At 46.0% G+C, this 20978-nt stretch overlaps 1 protein-coding gene across 2 annotated transcripts in view; it reads right to left on the reverse strand.

Annotated features, from left to right (window-relative positions):
* Window positions 1–3943: 3943 nt before the first annotated feature.
* Window positions 3944–20978, reverse strand: part of CPNE1 (copine 1) — a 44188-nt gene continuing 27153 nt past the window's right edge. For both annotated transcript variants that reach the window (XM_050907509.1, XM_050907510.1), the window contains 15 exons: window positions 19421–19549; window positions 18685–18864; window positions 17846–17920; window positions 17545–17616; window positions 16790–16873; window positions 16229–16318; window positions 12248–12346; window positions 10973–11059; window positions 10813–10872; window positions 10352–10485; window positions 9633–9687; window positions 9503–9554; window positions 7970–8103; window positions 5927–6163; window positions 3944–5131 (listed from right to left, as the gene is read on the reverse strand). In XM_050907509.1, coding sequence (XP_050763466.1) covers window positions 5015–5131; window positions 5927–6163; window positions 7970–8103; window positions 9503–9554; window positions 9633–9687; window positions 10352–10485; window positions 10813–10872; window positions 10973–11059; window positions 12248–12346; window positions 16229–16318; window positions 16790–16873; window positions 17545–17616; window positions 17846–17920; window positions 18685–18864; window positions 19421–19549 — 1605 coding nt within the window. In that variant the 3' untranslated portion in view covers window positions 3944–5014. The remainder of the gene's footprint in view (window positions 5132–5926; window positions 6164–7969; window positions 8104–9502; window positions 9555–9632; window positions 9688–10351; window positions 10486–10812; window positions 10873–10972; window positions 11060–12247; window positions 12347–16228; window positions 16319–16789; window positions 16874–17544; window positions 17617–17845; window positions 17921–18684; window positions 18865–19420; window positions 19550–20978) is intronic.

Raw genomic sequence — 20978 nt, forward strand, 5'->3', positions numbered from 1 at the left:
GGAGCCGTGTGGCGGGCAGCGCTGCCCCGCTCGGCCCCGCTCCGCCCGGCGTGACTCAGCCTCGACTCGCCCGGCCGGTTCGGCCGCCCGCTCCCCGCCCCGGCGCCCCACGGGCCTGGCGGCCCCCGCCGAAGGACACGGGGGAGCGGGGCGGGGGGGGGGGGGGGGCAGCCCCGGCTGCTCCGCCTCCCTCAGCTCTGGGGCAGCGGGCTGGCTCTGGGCAGGGGGATGGCCCCTGCGGGGCGACCGGCCTGAGCCCACCGGGGCCACGGCCCAGCCGGGCAGAGGGGAGCGCTCGGCCACGGGGGGCTCGGGGAGGCCCTTCGCAGATGGCTGCCCTGTGCCCTGCACTGGCCAGACCCCGATGGCAGCGTCCCCTCACACCCTGTGGCAGCACTGACCCCCAGGCCCGCTGGAGACAGGGAGCCGGGGAGCGCAGCGGTGGGCGCTCACCCTTCCCAGGGCTGGGACAGGAAGGAGGAGGGAAAATCCCCCAGTGGAGGCCGTCACACGGCCATGCTTCAGCTCAGGCCTGATGCCCTGCGAGGGACAGGGGCTTCCAAAGCTGGGACTGGAGGACGCTTGGCCTGAGTGCTGCAGCGAGGGCAGGAGCTCGGCGTCTGCAGCACAAAATCACAGCTTCTGTGGTTAAAACCCTCCAAAGCAAACAGAGGGAGGGTGGGGAAGGAAAGCTGGCCGGGCCAGCTCCCGCCCTCTGATTAGGAGGGTTGGGCTCTCCTGACATGAGGAAACTGCGCTCGGACCGGCATGTGCTCAGCAGCCCCACTCACCTCCCACCTACCCTGCATAGGAGCATGCTAATGCAAGGGACCAGAGGAGCTAAACTGGTGCAGGTGGGACGCCAGAGCACTTTCTGGGGACAGAAGCTGCAGCCCGGGTGCCAGCTCTCTGCAGGACAGAGATGAGCATTGAAATCCATGGACAGTGGGGTAGGAGCTCCAGCTGCTCCGCAGGGCGCTGGCACCGGCCCCTCACAGCAGGGAGGTTGCAGGAGGGAGACCTGGGGCACATCATGCCAGGAGCCATCTGTGCTCACAGCTGCGCTCACCGGCTCAAGAACTGGTAAATGAGAGATGCTGGAGCCCTTCTGGAGCACAGATTCAGGCTAGATTAAAGCAATTGTACAATCATGAGCTCAGCAGGATTTGGAAAGCATTTCTTCTTCTTGGGTGTCTGGCTCTCCCAGTCAGCGTCCAGCACTGAACTCCTGCATCCACACACGCCGTACAGGGTGCCTTGCAGCAGGCCAGGGTGGCTAATCCAGCTCCGCAAACACCGAGGAATGAATCATGCCCGTGCAATGCCAGGCTGCTTCGAAGCAAGCCCTGCGGTTATTCCCTTTATTTCCCTCTTACACAAGAGCTTCCTGGAGCACCAGGGAAGCGGCGCCGGTGACGGTTGAAACAAGCCACGGTGGGGAGGATGCCACTTCATGGTGCAGCAACAAAAGGTAGCAAGCCAGCAGCATTCGGCGCCACTTCTGTGAACGCAAATGAGTGAGCCCATCAGTTTAGGGCAGCAGAGAAAGCTCAGTGCACTGACCCCACACCCAGTCATGGCTGGAGGGGGGCAAGGGGTGCAATTTAGGCTGTTTAATGAGATATTCAGACCATCAAAGTGTGCTGCTGATGGGTGGATCCAGTATTTGCTCAAAGCTGATCAAAACCCATCATCTCCCAGTGGAGTTTGTGTGGCCTCCTCAAACACCTGGAGCGGTCCCATCACTTGCATTCACCTGAAGACGGTGCCTCGGTTTTGGTGAAACAGTCCCTGGGGGAACCAAACATTTTAGACCCCAAGCAGGGCCCTTAGCCCAACAAGCTGTCTGGGCAAAGAAGAGGGATGGAGCATTACCTCCCATAGAGAAGGGAGCTCTGTCAGGCAGCATGGCAGAGTCTGGCATGAAATGTCTCCACTATTTATTGCCAGGTGTCCTAGAAGCAAGAGGAACCCTCCTCGATGAGCTCCCACGTGCGATAGCTTTTGATGTATACAAAGCTGCGAGGCTGAAATAGCTTTGGGGACCGCAAGTACAAGGGTGCTTGCTCAACCTTGGCCAAGGCCAGGGTAAAGAGACTTCTGGGGTGTTCCCTGTGCTTACCATGGCGATAAAGTGAGAGAGTGATCCGGGACAATGGAGAGTGCGCACCGGCACTGGGCACAGTGAAAACCTGAGCTCAGACCTGAGCTCTTGTCTACCTCAAGCAACAACCATGCTGTAAATCTGCATTCCAGCTACATGCAGGGCAGCACAAGGCAGGAGACATACCTCCCAGCCTCTCACCAAAGCAGCCCACAGCCATCTTCACTGCCTCTAAAACCAGGAGCCCTGGGGAGAGTCAAGAATGAGAGAAAACGGGCAGAACTCTGCCAGTCCTGGTTCAGCAGCTTCCAAGCTTGACTCTCACATGGCTTTTCACCTGGGCCCACACCCATGCAGCTCTTGTTCTCAAGTGACAACCACGGGACTTGTGTCCCTTTGCTCGTTCACATTTCAGCCACTTACTGCAGGTAAACAGCATCTCCTCCAAATTCTCCTCAGCTCCCGCAAGGGGAAGAACTTCCTCAGACCTGCCTCTAGCACGTCTTGGCCTCTTCCTCCCCAAAACAGGGAAGGTCTCTCCTACCATCAATGAGTCCAGCACCTGGAGACACCTCGGCTAGCTGCAGAACAGTGACTCCACTCCTCATAGCCAGTGCAGAGGGACGGAGGATTCACTCTCTTCCTTTTGAGTGGGAACCGGCAGAGGTTTAAAAAGGAGAGGTGAAATAGATTTCCCACTATGCATTCTGCTCTCCCAGAGCTCATCTTCTGCCCCTCAAGGCTGGAGCAAAGGCAAGTCCCAACGTGCTTCTAACGACTTGCCAAAGAAACGATTCATTGAAGCCAAGCACTACACAGCACTACACAATGCCACCGGTATTTCTCGGTCCAAACAAAGGATTGGTGAGCCTTCAGAACTACTGCTGTATATATCCTTTAAAGAACACTTTATTAAAAAGAAAAAAGAAAAAAAAAAAGACACACACACAAAAACCAGCCTTAGGTTTCCTATATGTGTAACACAGGGAAGGAGAGCTCTGCCCACAGGTTGTAAGCAGCTGAAAACATGAGTAAAGGATGCTCTCAACCACAGTGCGGTTTCTCAGAGAAGACTTGGCAGTTTTCCTCCCTCTCTTCCACACTTGTAACACATTTTAGTTTAGGCAGCCACTCAAGAAGAGAGGTTGCTTGGTTTCGTTCAAGAGTCTAAGTAAGTGCAAGAAAATTGGGTGCTGCAGGCTAGATGATGGGAGTATTTCAGGAGAGACAGCCCAGCTTTCTCTAGAGGAAGCTGTCTGCTGCCCGTGGAACCTGGGAGAACACATCGTGGTCAAAACTAGGTTTGACTAAAAAACTAGCACAAATTCATCTTTGCTCAGCAGTGGTCCTAGACCCACAGCCCTTCAAGCACAAGCTACGTACTAGTTTGGTGGCAGATGCCATCCCGAATGACTAGTCTAGTTGAGGATGTCGATTCAAACCCAGGTTCTGCTTTCACACAGGTTTGTAACCTACCAGTGTCATAGCCTGAATCACCAGGGCAGTCTTCCAATGTATTCTCACCACCTCCCGCTTTACCTGGTAGAACAGACAAGTTCTTTCGTAATTTAACAGTACAGAAACAGCTCATCTTACAGCAGGACAGGGCTGCAGGATATACATTCAGCAGTCTTCGTGGTTAACAGGTAACAAAACTAATGATGACGGACAACTTGCTCTGCTTTTGCAGCTGATCACACTCAACCTAGGCTAACTCAGATGCTGCATCACCACCAGGCTAGTACGACAGCAAAGACCTTCCATAAATCAAAACATCCACATTGCTGGACAACAAAAGGAAAAGCCCAGAAAGGAAATGAGAGTCCAGACATGTTATGTAAGTCAAAGCAGATTATTTATTTATGAAAGTGATGACCACCTGCAGTGCAATGACAAGCCCAAGTTTCTTTATCTCTATTTTGAAATGAACTATCAACTCCCGTCTCTCAAAACAACTGTGCTTTGCTATCATCTCTCTGTTCTACAGGCCCAGACCACATAATACACACTTCACACTTCTGAGGACAGAGAGGCACCTCTTTGGAGGTGCAGATAGTTACTTCTTCATTTTGTAACTTCTGCGACACAAAGAAATCACTCAAAGCATCTTTATTTCAATGTTTCCAGTTGCTGGATTTTGAAAGTCACATTAATGTGACTCATTAATCCCACCCCTGATTAATTAATGATTAATCCTCATTAATCCCCCCACAAATAAGCAAAGTGCTGTGTTCTTAAATTGCAACAATGGCTCCAAGCAAGAGGCCATCACAGAAGCAATTTTTGCTAATCGAAAAATGTGACTGAAAAGAAGATTACAAAGTATGGTCACTGAAATTTAAAAATAAACCTGTACATATAAAAATATACTGGCACTTTACGAAGGCACAACAGGAATGACCTCAGGCATCCAACCACCAGACTTTGGTACCAACCAGGACAGAAGGGTCCCCATTCCCAAGGCAGCTTGACAGAAGGGAAAAAACCTACCAAGGAACACATGGTAAGCATCATTAGAGCATACACGACTGCAATACTTCTCCTACCAAACTCAGCATTGAAGCAGTGCTGCGTGAGCAGCTCAGTGCACGTGCCCACTCCAATACTAAGCAGCAGATGGGCCGTGTCAAGCAATGATGCGTGGTATGATGTGTCACTGTTGCAAGGTGGAAAACCAACAAGGTCTATTTTCCTGTGACAAAAACTGCCAGCAGCTGTGGTTTTTTCCATATTTACATTTCTTCCGATTAGGAACAGGAACGATCAAAGATACAGAGCACAAGCAGGTAAGAGAATTAGTGTGAATGGTACAATCTCGAGGCACTGAGCACGACAGCGTGCAAGGGAGAGCGTGGGTGCAGACAGCTCTCTTCACCCCAGTGATACAGGTGCTCAGGGTCAGGCTGCAATCTACGTCTTCTTTATTTCCGGGGGTTTCACGGGCGGCCATCCCTGCCATTTATAGTACGACACCAGCTGCTTAGGCACTTCAGCCAGAACCATCTGGGAAAGCGCTTCCCGGGGGGCCTGCACAGAGAACAGGGCGAATAAATCGGAAATACTGCAAAACTTATCAGCCCAGTGACAAACTCTCTTACAGAATTCAGAGCACAGCCCCCCACCTGCCACGTCTCACTCCCTGTTCCAAGAGTTCTTTGCTGCAGTTTTAGGAGCACTTCCAGTCAGTCTCAGTGAGCGCTGCTGATAAAAATCACCTGTTCCCAGCCCTGCACTACTCCCACCTCAAGCCCAGGCTCACACAGCCTTTATATGGCCCTGATCTGGGTGGGAAACTGCCCCAGCCACTGGCAATCTCTCTTATTTTGGGTTTTCATTTGACTCCACTCTTCAACCCAATTCACTGTGCAACGTGCATGAATGCTAGTGCCAACAGTGGAAGTAGGGAGGAGCTGGGGAACGACAGGACTGCTTTCAACAGCAGGGAAGACTTATCTCAGCTTAAATCACTCATGGGACTCAACATCAGAGACTGGCAATATGATCTCAGTTCCTTGCCTAAATGTTTGCATTCCAGGAGAGAAAATATCTCCTTTACTCCTTTAACTCTGCAATAGCCAAGAGAGAGTATACTACATCAATGATACAACAAGAGCTCTTTAAGAAAAGCTGTAAGAGAGCTGCAACAAGGCACACTGTTTCGAACACAGAAGCAAACATCTCAGCTCTCACTGGGAACAAGCAGCTAGGAGAGGACTTTGAGCATGCAGCTTGCTGCCTTGTCTAGACCCATGCTCATTTTTTAGATGTAATAACTGCGTATCTACTGGCACCAGGACTCTTCTGAAGTTAAAGACAACTTACATTTTTGAACTGTCGGAAAGGCACAAACTGGACAATGTCTCGTGCAGCTGGCTCTCCTGTCACAGACTTCAGGACACCATTGTCTCCGTCAAGGAACTCCATTGCTTTGAAATCAGCTTCACCAACTCCAACAATAATGATGGACATTGGCAGCTTAGAGGCGTTAACAATCGCTTGCCTAGTTTGGTCCAGATCAGTGATCTCTCCATCTGTGATGATCAGCAGGATAAAATATTGCTGAAAAACATTAGAAAGCAATGGTTTCTATTAACTGAACTAGTTAGGGAGTTCAACACCAAAGCTCACATAACTGAAGGCAAATGGAGCAATTTCTTACTCTAAGAAAAAAATCAGATGGTGCTGTGGATAAGACAAAACCAGAACATTAAAGAAACTTATGTTTATTCCCATTTTTTCATATGCCTAACCCCTTTCATTGTGCACTTCAGATTTCCTCTGTACTAGAAAAAAGATAGAGGCTTAAATTCAATTTATAAAGAACAATTACATCAATTGGCAGAAAGCACTAGAGATAAGCAAAGTACTACTAAATCAAGAAAGCTGCATACAAAATTCACTGACGGATGCTGCTTTACTCACTGACATCTCAAAAAGGCTAAAGTTTAATACTTAATATCTCTGGAGTGTAACTCAAAAAGCCTTCTTTTTTAGTTACCAATAATTTAAATTATAAGTATTAGAAATCTCAAAACACAGCAGTGACAAATGTCATGACACAAAGACACTCTAAGAGATAACAAGAGGGGAAGAATACAGGAGCTTTTCTAGAAAGAAAAAAATACCTCAAACCAACACATTACTGTGGTAAAGTGTTTGAAATTTCCTTCCTTTTTCAGAGGCTAAGGTTTAGTACCTGGTTCTGAAATGAGCAACCATTGTTTTATAGCAGCTATCTACAGACTTAAAATGAAAATATAAAATGAGACACACACAATGAAAATAAAAGAAAACTGGATTTCCAATTCCAAAACCCAGTTAACACAAGCGTTACTATGGTTGTACCCCATTACTGACAGATTCTTTATTTAAATAGTTCGTTTTTCATCTGTAAGAAAAAGTAGAGATATTTAACATACAAGGAGAAATAAGATTCCCCCAAGTGTTGGGAAGGCTAAAAAATACCCTCAGAAATGTAAGAAATGGATCTCCCTAGACCAAGCACCTCACAGTGTGGGAAATGTATTTGACATGCACACAAACATAAGTGGAACCAAAAATACTGACACAGCTAGACCATAGAGCAAGTATCAGAGTGTACAGCAAAATTCCTTCTGATTGGTCTGTCAAAATGGAATGAGTTAAATCTATCAGGAAATGCGAGTCCTTCATGCTTTAGCAAAAGGAATGAACTTTAAAGAAATGGAGTTGAGTTTTAACAGCAGCCATGGCCATGCAAGAACACAAATGAGACATGCAACACAGCTGTAGGGTAGCATGGATGCTCTGCAATGCAATTAGCATACTGATTTAACAGTTCTCAGACTCCTTTGTTAATCTGGTCCTCTAGATATCCTGATTCTGCATGCCACCATGGTGGGATGGGTAGTCAAGCCCTCTGATATTTTTCTTGGAGGCAGTCTTTGTGTACATTCTTGAGAGCAAAACTGTTTGGAACAAAATATATAGGGCCCCTCTGTACTGAATGCATTCCCTACAGGTGATGGAGCTTGGCAAGAGAGGTTAGAGTGAGGCAACTCCTGACAGAGTCCAACTGGTCTAAAAGCCAACACAGCACCCCTGTATACTTCAATAGTAAGTACAATGCCAGCAAACTATGAAAAAGGGAAATAAATATCACTTGAGCAATGGAAACTAATGTCAATGTCTACCGAGTACAGGTTCATATCAATATGTACCAAGAGAGTACCAACACCCTCTCTGTAGGCTGGTAAGAGAGGACCAAACTTGGGATCCTAAGGAAGGAAGACAGTGTCACTTTACCATTCCCTTCTATCCCATCATGAACATGGAAAACAGAAACATCAACCCAACGCCGATCCACAGGAAAGGACATGCACTCACTGAAGCAGTTCTTTGTTGTGCTGAGTGCGCTGCAAATCTTGCCACGTGGTTTATAATAGGAGAGAAATTGGTTGGCCCATAGAGTCGGATCTGAGGCAGGATGTGGCGGTAGGCATCCACTATTCCTTGGATCCCTGCAACACAAAGAAGGCAAGCTGCCACAAGAGCCTCACAACTTCTCCAGTAATTATTTTATAAGTATTACTAAATACTTCAGCAAAAGGATAATAACTCTCACGCAGCTGTGAACTCCTAAAGGGCAAATAAGCAGCAGGATAACAGCAAATATACAAAGCACAGGGCTGAAACCAGTGGACATCTGCAGAGAGAGGATTTGCAGATTTCTCCCCCATTCTACATTCTTCACATCACTCTTTGTGCCTCTAACATCACAAAGCTCATGGGAGTTGCGAGAAAAATAATCCAGTGAAGGCACACTGATGACTATGTTTACCTTGTCCTTTCTACCCTGTCATCCAATTTGTCTTGTTTCATTGCTTATAGTCTAATTAGACAACAAGGTCCGAAGCTCTCTGGAATAGCAACTTTTCATTTTCCTTGTGTGAAAGTTAGACAATCATCCCTGATTCAGGATTCAAACGTTTCAGTAACAGAAATAGCAACCCCTAAGGTTCTTCCTATGCAAGAAGCTTTTCTCAGGTTAACTAAACAAAGTTTTTTAAAAAGTCTGATTTTAAATGATGCATATTCTTCTGTGGATCCATCTAAATTGGCCTAGTCCTGGCTTGTATCAATGCAGCTTCATTTGCCACTGCTGCTGGCATTGTTCACCATACAGATTTTAGTGCGGTACCTCTCAAAACTACTGCACAGGGACCCTTAAAGAGCAAAGACACAGATCCCAATGAGGCAGAATGCTGAACTGACCGAGGAAATGCTTGCATTTTAACACTGAAGCTCAGATTCAATTTTTTGTTGGCCTTAGACCACAGTAAAAAACTGAACTGAGTTAAAAATGCTTGTTCAAGAACAATTCTGTGTCACTGCATGCTGAGAGAGTTCTTAGTCCTAAAAGGTCATAATCCATCTTAGAGAGCTGCCATTAAAAACAGCTGAAACAACCTCCACTAAAAAAGATGGCTATAAAGAAAATAAGCTTTTAAGACAACACTTTAAAATATAACATTCAAACATATACACATTGCTGATGAAGTAACCATGGTCTCTAACAGCCTTAGCAGATGGTCGCTCTGGAAGCATGACTAGCACAGGCACATTGCTGATCTGAATCCACTGCCACCTATAACATACCAGAAGTAACCAAGTTGCAGCAACAAAAATTTCAGTACAGACTAACGATCAAATTAAATCTAGACCCCTTCGCTGGAGCTTATCTAGACCACACAGAAGTCTGCATCAACACACATCCACTCTTGTCAGCATCCACGTGAGAGTAAATCTAGTTTGCTGCGTATCTTGGTGCTGCATCTGTTTTTCACCGGTTATGAAAGAAATACAACACTTCAAACATCTGTCCCTCTCAGTGAAATATTAATAAAGAGGTGTCCTCACCTTGACAATAAGGGTTACTGGGGTTGAAGTTCAAAGCAAACTCATGAGATACCTAGGAAAGGGGACATGACAAACAGTTAGGGAATGGAGACATGGACAGAGCAACTGCCCAGCGTTGTGAAGGCCCTACCTGCCAGCTAGGAGGAACCTGAGCTCCAAACCCAAACGCAGGAAACAGCTTGTCCCTGGAGAGAAAGGGCAACAACAAGAAATGAGAAAGAGCAATTCTTTAATAACTCACTGTTCTGTTTTATTCCCAGAAAGCAGCTGGAGACCAAGGTTCAATTCCTGCTATAAGGAATGGGTACACCATCTAGCTCCCCATGGCCAGTCACCAGTTACCCAAGGGTTTCAGGCTTGGGCTTGACAGTTCCAGAATTTCTTTCAGTGCAGCACCCCACAGGGTGCTCAGGACTCTCAGGACTCTCAGGAGATTTCAAAGTAGCAAGAGAAAAGCCAACCCAACCACAGCCTGGCTAAAGGACAGAGCAGACAAACATGTTCCCATTGAATCAAACAGGGCATTCATGTTTGAAACGCACCATCAGCAACAAGGGATTAGTGACCAGCTAAAGCAGCATTACAGAGTAACCCAGTGCCATAAAAGGGCAGACCTGGAGGGACAAACCAAGCGAATATGCCAAATTACGACGGGCTGCCACTGCCCTCCCTGGCAGTGACAGAAGCAGGAGGAAGCAGTAGCAGCTCCTGAAGGGATCTCCCAAGAAAAGGTAGGACCTCAGTCATTCAAACACTACAGCTCTGGAACAAGCTATCAGCCTTGATCACTGACGCCCGCTGTGACACCTTTTTGATGCCGTGGCTAGATCAGTTAAGATCATTACATACGTGTCATAATCCTGGACTACACTTCCCACACTCCAGATGGCAATCAGGTACTCATTTATCCCGTCTGGGCTGATGTAGTGAAGAGAATCTGGTGACTTGGGATCTCCGTTCGAGCCAGTGAAGTCTACACCCACCTAATCAGTCAAGACGATAACAGCAAGTCACTGATGCACCACCATAAGCAAATGAGAAGAACTAACCATGCCCAGAAACAGAGGGTTAGACCAGGCCCACATAGCTCCCTTCCTCCCAGGCACACAGGCAGCCCTATACAGGAACAGACAAAAAAGCCTGCGTACTTTTCCCACTGGGGTACACGCATGTTTAAGAAGTAGTAATCCTTTCCACTGATAGACTGAATCACAGAATACTGATAGACTGAATCACATTAGAATACTAATCACAACTTCATTGCTCTTGTCCTGTCATCTACCAAGATGTGCAGTGGGGAAACAACTCACTGTAAAGTTAATCTGGCAGCCTCCCATGACGTAGTCCAAAAACGAATATTCTGTCTCAATCTAGAGGAACAGACAGACAGTGTTACACCTCCTCCCCACAACAACCGATTTCATTACAATCAGAAAATAAAAAAACCAAAACCAACAAAAATCTTCTTACCTTGCAGGATTTTATCCTAATAATGCCAGAGTTTTTGTAGCTCTTTTTCTTTTGTTTTTTCTCAGGATGAATGCATTCAAATTCCACCTACGGAAAGCAAGCATGCAAGAAGCAAGTTCCAAAATATCTGCATTTACAGCAGAGCAAATTATTGAAACAGAACGGTGTCAGACTTCGCACAATTTCAGAGTTACCCAAATACCTGGCAGAATTCTGAAACTTAATTTTAAAAAGGTTTGCAACTACTTTGGCTGCTATCTGACGAGTTAAATGGGATACTTTTGCTACCAGCACTGGGAAAAACATGAGGAAAGACCTCAGAAAAGTCTCTCTCCTCAACAACATAACTGTTATTCTGTATGCAATCATGGAACAGTGTCATTGTATCAGAGGGAAAAAAAGTCGATCACAAATACGAGCATTTCTCTTAACATCATCAGGTTCTTTTTCAGTTAAGGGAAGGGAATGCACTCAAACAGGAGATGAGGAGGCAAAATCTCAGGGTGGGAGAGGCCAAAAAAGCCTAGGCTGCAGTGTTTCACTGTTTTGTTTCACGCGCATTAGTTCTGATTTCACACGGGCTAGGGAAAAAGGCAAGAATCTTCCACCAGCTTTTGGATTACAACCACAGAAATCAAGCTGGCTGGCAACTGGAAGCAGTCCTAGGCTACGTCCTGTGTGTGGATTCATCTGTCTGAATTCAGACGAGACATCTCCACAAGAATGAGAGTTCAGGTTTTCACTGCAGACAACAGAGAGAAACCGGCACCACCAGCAAATGATTCAACTTATTTTAAACTGGATGCCCAAGACAAGGTAAGAAGAGTGCCCCTTGGAAGCACTGCTTCTCTCCGTTAGCTAAGAAAGGTGACCAGAGTGCTCGTGAGGGTGACCAGCTCAAGCACAAATGTTATCTGAGACAAGCCCTACCTCTGGACTCGTCTGTTAAAGCATGAACAAGCCCTTTTATTTCCACTTGACTCAGCAGAGGCAAAAGCAAGCTGAACTGCTGGGAAAAGTGGCTAGCGGCCAGCAGACAATGGGCTCAAGGATGTCTTTAGCAATAGGAATGGCAACAGTACCCAAGGAAAACAGAGCAATATAATTCCCACACCAGGTTTTATTCTTCCCAGATGTTGGCTTAGCAATACAAAAATACAGACAGAAAAATTCACTTTTGGAGGCAACAACTAAAAATATATCTCTGAGGTCAATATTAAAAAGGGTTTGTGAAAGACTGAATTATGGACTAAGCGGGGGATTGAGAAAGCTCACCGGAGAGCCGCCACCTGCTTTCTGCAGCTGAGTCAGGTTAGTTTCAAAAGTGCCTATCAAGTCATGCGACCCGTCACTGTCGTGGTCTGCACACTGTACCTGAAAGGGAAGAGAGCAAGCAACGGGCAGGCATACTGCATTAGGGGGAACGGCAGCTGCTCACCGCGTGATCTCCTGTTTCTGACAGCTTTGCAGCGATGCTAGTGAACCCCATTATCACACCTGAACTGGTGGTGCCATCCATGTCACTAACCGAAACTTGATAGTAGGAGAGACACCCAGAGTGAATCTCAGAAAACAGAAGATGTTAAATTGCTCACCCATTTAAGTGTGCGCAGTGAAAGTTTTAATTAAAAGCCTTCCCCAATTTAAACACAAGAGATTTGAACAAACAAACAAACAAAGAAACCCCACAAAAACCCCCAACACTTCACAGCCCAGATGTAGAAATGCAAGATCATTCAGGACAAGATATGCAACTGGGGTAATGGGAAGAAGCAATTAAAAGTTTGTTATCTAAGCACATTCTGAATATACTCTTTTCTTCTGCCCAGCACTAGCATCGATTTACAAAGAAATTGCAATTTCCACAGAGCACTAACTCTGTCTTTTTCTGCATCTTATACCAATCAAATTATAAATACTTAATTAATAACCAGTCCTGTTTAAATCCGCATGAAAGCTTCAGAACTAGATAATGCAAAAGAGCAATGCATTTAAAAATAAAAATATGCTAATAACTATGGCTTAGAGCAAACACAGTAAGACTTATCTTGTCAATAGCTCCCCACAAAATCAACTATGAGGAGCATTTATAACATGCACAATACACACGACCGCAGAACACAAGTCATTCCAGAAGCAGTCAATCAAGAAACAGTTTGTGAACAGCTGCCTCCTCCCTGTTGAAGTTCATATGCTGCACAGATTCAAAAGCTCTCTCTTTCTGAGATCTGCCTTTAGTAATCAAGAAACTGATGTTGCTCCAGTATAAACCACAGTGGCAGCTTTCTCCTTAGGACCAAGGGACAAGATGAACCCATGGGTAACACCTCGGTAAGGATGTCAAATTCAACAGCTATATATCTGAATTTGAGATGGGGTTCTTTTGGGACTACTTTGATCCACTACGGATCTGCCACTGGTATCAGTGGGAAAACTGTACAAAAAGCCGGGTGAGTTATGGCCTAATCTAGCCACCTAAATGGGAAGCACTGTGTCATCCTTCAGTTGCTTAATGGGAAAACAAGATCACCTTAGAGACTGTGCTCTCCTTCTCCCCCTTTATCCTTCCCAAGCCACCACCTTTCCAATCCTCTCTTCTGCACGCTCCGCCATGAAGCAACTCCCACCCTCCTGCCTGAACTCCACTCCAGCTCTCTCAACAATTCTGACGTTTAAACATCACCCAAAAGCAAGCAGATTATGCCAGGGAGGCCAACAAAGGAGGCTCTAGCGCAGAAGCCAGGGTGCAGACTCCCACTGCAGGGTCTCCTTCGCACCAATATACCTGGAGAGCTGCAGAGAATTCAGCAGCTGCCACCACCACGCACCTCCTCTCCCATCCTGCTTGCTCCTGCTCCCCCTCTCAGCCACGTCAATAAAACTGTATTTAGGACCAGTTTCGTTATTAGTTCACAGCATGATACGGATTAAAACAAACCTCTTTTTGCAAGGGTTTTCTAAAACTGGCCAAGATTCACTGTATGCAGCCCAAAGCACGGTGCTGCTGCAAACAGAATCCTGCTAGCAATACTGCAGGACACCATATATAGTTACTTACCGACGAATTACTTCTTCGCAAATGAACTATCCAATATTCATTCTGAGCCTTGGAATACAGTCAGTATGTAAAAGGCCCCTTCCATCTACAGGAGGAACTTTCAAAATTCACAGAAAATGGATTTGCCTTTATGTATATGCCATCAAACACGTGGACTGGCAGCTTTAGTCCCAATACCAACACCCACAAATTTCACATTTGCTATTTCCATTTAAATAACTATGGGGGAGAGACGCTACTTTCATTTGCCCCTATTTTTAACAAAACTGTCAAGATTAGGCTGTGTCACAAATCTGAGCTGTTCTTAACACAGAACAAGGAGAACATCACTCTGCATCACAATGAAGAAAGAATTACCAAAATATTAAGTAGCATCGTTAATTTCATCAAAAGATTTATGTTCATGCACATATTCAGTACATAATCCTCATACATAGCTGGCAAAGCTGATGTTTAGGGGTCGCATCAAAATGGCTGTTTCCACTGCGCTGAAGTACAAGGAGTTCTCCCTTCAGTGACTACCGTTATTTCACACGTAATTGTTCCTACGTAAATTTTTGGAAGCCTCAAACAAGAGGTTCAGAGCAGCAAATACCAGATGAAAAATGAAACACCAGTGCAATATTGTATTCTTTAGTGCTGCTAGTGAAACTCCTGCCTGTCAGCCTGGATTCCCCTTTCTGACTGACTTCCCTAACCTGTTAAGTACAAGAACAGTATAATCCTTTTTCACAGCTGCGTTGTGAAACTTAACAGATTTATTTGAACATGCATCCAGAATTCTGGCTGAAACGAACTAACAGCAAAAATCTACCCTTTTTAAGAAGCAGGTAGTTCCAAAGTGAATTCCAAAGCAGAGAAAGCTTCTGGAAAACAAACAAACAAAACCCCCCAAAGCAAAACAAAACACCAAAACAAACCAATCAAACAAAACAAAAGCAAAAAAACCAACCAACCAAAAAAAACCCAAAACAAAAAAAAACCCAACCACACAAATCTTTTTGGACTATACCAAATACAGCCTCATGTAACAGAATGTGTAAATCATGCCATCTCGTGTCAGTTTTGACAAATGATAATATGCAGCTCTCTGCCATCTCCTTTCTACATTTGCTGCTCACTTTTGGACCAAGAGGACTTTTTTCTGACCTAAGACTGTTGATTCCCCAACAATAAAAGCTCATGAACACCACTTAGAACATTGCCACGTATCAACAAGCCCAGCACACCTGAACTTCTATTTCCAGGTTAATAATCTCAGTAATTCTTTGGACTTGCCATGCTGCACAAATAAAAACATTAGCATGCATGCTTTTTGCTAAACCTTTCAGATCAAACTTCCAGCATGAGATTTCTTCATGGACAGGATGAGGCAGGAAAATTCTGCAAACGGAAAGTGTTTAGGAGTTGGATAAGCAGAGAGAGACTATACTCACATAGAACTAGCTATGGATTTAAATGCCTTTACATTATCAATGCATTGCTTTGGACAGAAATTAACAAATTAATTTGCTATCAGATTCTGTTTTGTAGAAACTTATTAAAAGATGTAATTGTTCTGCTACCACGCCCATAAGCCAGGACCAGAGAGAATTAGTCATCATATACAAGACCACAAGGAATTGCAGTTCTGACTCAAAACCAAATTTCTAGGTGGAACAGATTGAAAAAGAGCTGGGACAAGCCTGCCAGTCTCATGAATGGATGAATCTGACAGATGCATTAAGGTCCTCTCTATGTCAGTATCCTAAGGCACTCAAGCTTGTCCAACTTATATGAGCTTCTCAGTTAACTTAGAAACAGTGCTAGAAAGCCACAATTTACAAAAAAAAAACCAAACCAAAAAAAACCCACCAACACAAACACACACACACAAAAACAAAAAAACCCCAAACACCAAAACCCAACCTGAAACCCTGGCCAGAACAGTGAAAAAATCAGTTATAATTCTTGTTATGACTAATCATTAGAAAGTGTGTCACTTCTGCATTTCCTGACTTCTCAATTTGACAACTCATAATGTTTTAATACAGACTTCATACTTAATAGACATATAATCACTTATCTGCCACACTACTGTTCTAGAAAGGCAATCTAAAAATTTAAATATGACTAGACAACCTGATAACTCATAGTTAACGTCAACAGAGACTGGATTACTTATAACAACAAACAAAGAGAATTTCTGAAGGCTGTACCTTGATAGGTTTATTAAAATCTCCACCACAGAACGTCTGCAAAGGAACACTGAACTTCCTCCAGCATGGATTTAAGTTGTTCTTAATCACCTTAAAAAAATTAGAGCATAATGGCATGTGAGGGGTGCGGCGTGCAAGTCAGTAAGAAACATAACATGAGGGTTCTGCACAGCTATCTAAGAACAGCCTGTCAGTTCAACCCTGACATGCATGGACGGCCAAGCAAAAGCTCTGTAAGAAATAAAAGCTTGAAGTTCAGGGTAAAGTTAAATTTTAGAGCCAAGCCAACCTAACAGCTCATCACGACTGAAATGGAGGAGAGTCCTGCCATTCTTCTCACTTGGTGCACGGCTGGACTCTTCACTGAGCCAGCTTAATCCAGTCACCAGGCAGCAAATAAACAATTTTCTGCCAGGTCAGCGAGCAGAATCCCTTTTTGAAGATACAAGACAACTTTCATTGCAGAACTGGTGCAAAGCATGACCACGAGTGGGACTCCCACTTTTGGTAGGAGTAAGCTGTCTGATCGACTCAAAAAAACCATCAGCGTAGAAATACTACCTCTGATCTGTACACCAGCTGCCACGTTCCAGCATCCCTCTGCTTGTAAAACTCCAAAAACGGATCCGATTTACCTAAGAAATCCTGCAAACAAAAACCCAACAGAAGTAATCAGCCTCCTATATTTTACTCAGATGAGAGAATAGCTGGCTAATCAGTACACAATACTTCAACCAAAGCACAAAGTCAGACAAACTATACATTTGTTTTCCTCTCTTTTACTTTTCTCTTTTTAAACTGCTGCACTTTCTAAGTCATCAGAATTTATCAGCTCTGATTCCAAGACTGCCGCCTCAGACCATTTTTGTCACTACAAATCACGTCATTTTGCTGACTGAGCAGTGAGGTCACTAAATCCCTGGATTGGTCTTTGGCTTAAAATAACATCGAGGCAGCATACCTAAATATCCACCTTTTCTTCCTTAATAACATTACAGAAAGCTCAGTTCACAGCTACAATATTCATCGGAGACAACTATGTAATTGAGCTGTATTAATATACAGAATATTCCAAAGCCAAAATAATCCCCCCAAACCTAAACCTGGCAGTTGAGTTTCTGGTTTGACACTGTGGTTTTCAACACAAAATTATGTCTCCAGTTTACTTCATTGTAAGTAACGAAACACAGTGAGCCTTTTTTCATATGTGGATTACCTAGCCTAGTTGAATCTCTGCAAATACAGAGATTCCTGGCCAAAAGGCACTAACTGTAAATATCACAGAAGCATGCGATATAATTTAAAAAAATCAATACCTTTTTGTCCAAGTTTCGGGCTTCAATTTCCAAGTACACAACCCTGGTATCTTTAATCTCCTCTGCTGAAATCTGTGCCACATAAATTGGGGGGGGGGGGGGAGAGAAAATTAAACAAGAAACCCCACAGAGTTTTGCTTGTACTTCGTCCATGAAAGAAACTGTAGTTACAAATATCTACCTTTCCTGTACATATGCAGCATTTGAAGATATACTGACAGAAAATCAGAAATGTTACTTTGTCCCAGACAACATATGAAAGAATGAGAAACCATTTTTTCCACACAAAAACCTTATTTACCGTAATGGTGCCCTTTCCTGCTGGCTTTCCCTGCTTCAATTCCAGCGGTCGGGTAAACACCGAGCTGGACACAACCTAAGATGAAAAAACAGATAATATAAATATCAAGGTAGACAAGGAGCAAAGAATTACTCTTCAGGAGCAAAATTTTCACTCTCTCCTAAAAGATCTAAAAGGATTTAAACGCATTTCCAACAGTGACAGCCAACAGAGTTTGTACTTCTGAATGGCTGAAGTCTGAAAATTATCTTCTCTTACTATCCACAAAACAGTACCCACTAACATGTCTCCAAACTTAACTTTAGCCTCCTATTTTTGCTGCCGCCAAGACACAAGAGACATTTTCATCACAAGCAGCCAAAAAGCTATTAAAACCCAGAAAAGACTATTTAATTCATCAAGTCTTCCTTTAATAGCATGAACCTCACTTTTCTTCTCCTCCCTAGCTATATAAAACCCTCCTCAGGAAATGAATACAGAATCTCAATAGCCTTCTTTCCCCAAATTTACTGCCTAACGACGACTTTGTGCAAAGGAAACTCCATTAGAGCTCTCCAAGCACCATGCCTTCCTCACTCCCAGACTGCCCTTAGTGCTACAAGCGCCTCCTAAGTTAAGCAATTAATTGCAAACCATGTATATTTCTAACCTTCACTTTGTGATCAACACAATGATTTCTCTCACTATGTTCAATAGTAACGCAAACTAACCTGTTCAACAAGACGTTTTCAAATTTGAATGTTGAAGCCTTTGATAAAGCAGTCTTTCACCCCATTTTTCATAATAAACCCAAGGCCTGCTGCTACTCTGTAGATCACTTAACACGCCTCTATGCATACCTGTCCCAGCGTGCACTCAATCCCTCCGAGGTAGTCATCGTCATTTAAATCAAAGGACTTGTTATCAATATCATACACGCCAAACTTCAGCTTCTGCACTTTCTCAAAGTAGTAGTCCACAACCAGTTTCTTGCAGAATTCAGGGTTTTGGCAGTTCTTGATCCTCTCCGTGCGATCTAGCTGCACAAATACAGAAGCAAAGCCGTTGATGATGAGTAAGAAGCACGCTTTCTCCCACACAGCTTTTCATCCGCACGCCTGGGCCTCTGCGCTTGTCGAACACAGGCACCAGCCGGGCTACGCACCCCAGACCGTGCTTCGTGCTCGGTGACAAACCAGGCCACTGCCGCCAGGCTGACCGACGGCTCGCCAAGAAAGGGAATTGCATTGGATAATAAACGTTAGTGTACGGGAAAATTCTGAAAGTTAGAGGAAAAAAGGCTGGTGAAATGCTGTATTCCGGACCGCGTGCTCTGGGGCAAAGGAAAGAGGACAGGCCATACTGTAACAGGCGAGTGAACCTCCCGACGCAACTCTAAGCAAATGTATGAGCAATTAATGAAACCAATGAACGTCAAACCCCGGAGTTGGAGCGCGGGCATCGGGGACTGCTCACTGAACGCAAGTCTGAATTAAACGTGTCACGCACCCGCTAGGAAAGCCAGCGGGATGGAAACGGGGGAAACCCGGTGTGTTCGCGCCCGACGGCAAGGCGGGGGCTGACCGCCGCCCTTACCTCAGCCCACTGGCCGCCGCCCACCTCCTGGAGCAAGACGCAGAGGGGATCCGACCGGGAGCCCAGGTCCCTGTCGAGGAGGCTCCGGCAGGACACCGACAGCTCCACCCTGGACACGCACCCGGCCATCTGCGGGCAGAGCAGAGGGTCAGACCGCCCGTCCGCGCCGCCGCTCCCGGCCCCGCGCCCCCCGGCCAACCCCCAGGTGCCCGCGGAGGCGGCGGCACGCGCGGCCGGGGGGCGGGGCCGGCCCGCGCCAGGTGCCGCCGCGGCGGGGCCGGGGCTCCCCGGAGCGCGCCCGCAGCGCCGCCACAGCCAGACGGCGGCGGCGGCGGGAGCGCGGCCCCCGCGGCGGGGGGGCCGGCGCCTCCCTCCCCCGCGGCCGGGCAGCGCCGCCGGCCCGCGGCCCGCTCACCAGCCCCGGCGGGCGGGCGGGAGGGAGGAGCGCGGCCTCCGCGCCGCCGGGCACCGAGCGCGGCCCGGCCCGCCCCCGCGCCCCGCCGCCGCCGCCTTTCCCTCCGCCTCCTTTCTCCATGTGCTGTTATCGGGCTCTGCCCGCTGCTGCCGGCGGCTCCGGCTCCCTGCGGGCGGGTGCAGGGAGGCCGGCGCCGGAGCAAAGGGCCCTTCCCTACCGCCCTGCTCTCCCCAGGGGGACACGAGTTTTTAAGAACTCTCTGGCTTGTCGCCACTCCACCGGGGCAGCTGTTGCTTAAACAATTCCTGAAGCTCAAGGTCTGCCTGTGCAGACGCTCTCTCAGCCCTTCACTTCGCAGGGAACGGAAACCTGGTCCAGGCAGCGCAGCAGCAGCCACCCTCAACTGAAGAGGCTGAAATTTGCTCAACACGGTGGAAGAGCTGTAACAGCCCCGCCAGCCTGCAAGACCTCCCTTCGATCCTTACACGCTCGGCCACGGGAGCTAGGACCCCATTTCTTTGCGGGGCTGCCTTCAGAGAAAACTGTACCATCATCTTGTAACAAGGCGATAACTAAATTTTATTACGTATCAATCTGAAGACACTTCTGTTCAAGGAACAGCTATAATTCTCAAAACTGCATTTAGAAGATAAGCCTTCAAACATCAAAACATTCAAGAGACTGGACAGCTTGAGAGCTCTAACAAGTACTTCAAACGTGAATATTTCACAGAGAAGCTCCTTCAGAGTTCAGAAAATAAGGAAATAATTGTTTGGTCTTTCTAGTACCAGAGTGTCCACATGGCTTTCTCATACTTGCAGGGTGTAAATATTTATCTCAATGAAGAGATGAACTTTTATTAGACAACATTTAATCCCTTAGACCTCCCAGTCTGCAATCTACCCTAGACAGATGTTAACGACATCACTCAATATGCTATTGCATGGCACTCGGATGCTCCAGCGATGGTGGCAGGACAAAACCAGCGCTCAGTAAGAATTAGCAAAGCTTTAGGCAAAGAGGATCGTAGTTCAGCTTTCTGCTAAGGTTGTCATCATCATCTGCTTTAACGTCAGCATTTTCAAAGAGGCTAGTTTGAAGTAGTCTGGTCAACTGTTCAAACTACTAGTTAGAGCCATCCAT

This window comes from Gymnogyps californianus, chromosome 17 (genome assembly GCF_018139145.2).
Source record: "Gymnogyps californianus isolate 813 chromosome 17, ASM1813914v2, whole genome shotgun sequence".
NCBI lineage: Eukaryota > Metazoa > Chordata > Aves > Accipitriformes > Cathartidae > Gymnogyps > Gymnogyps californianus.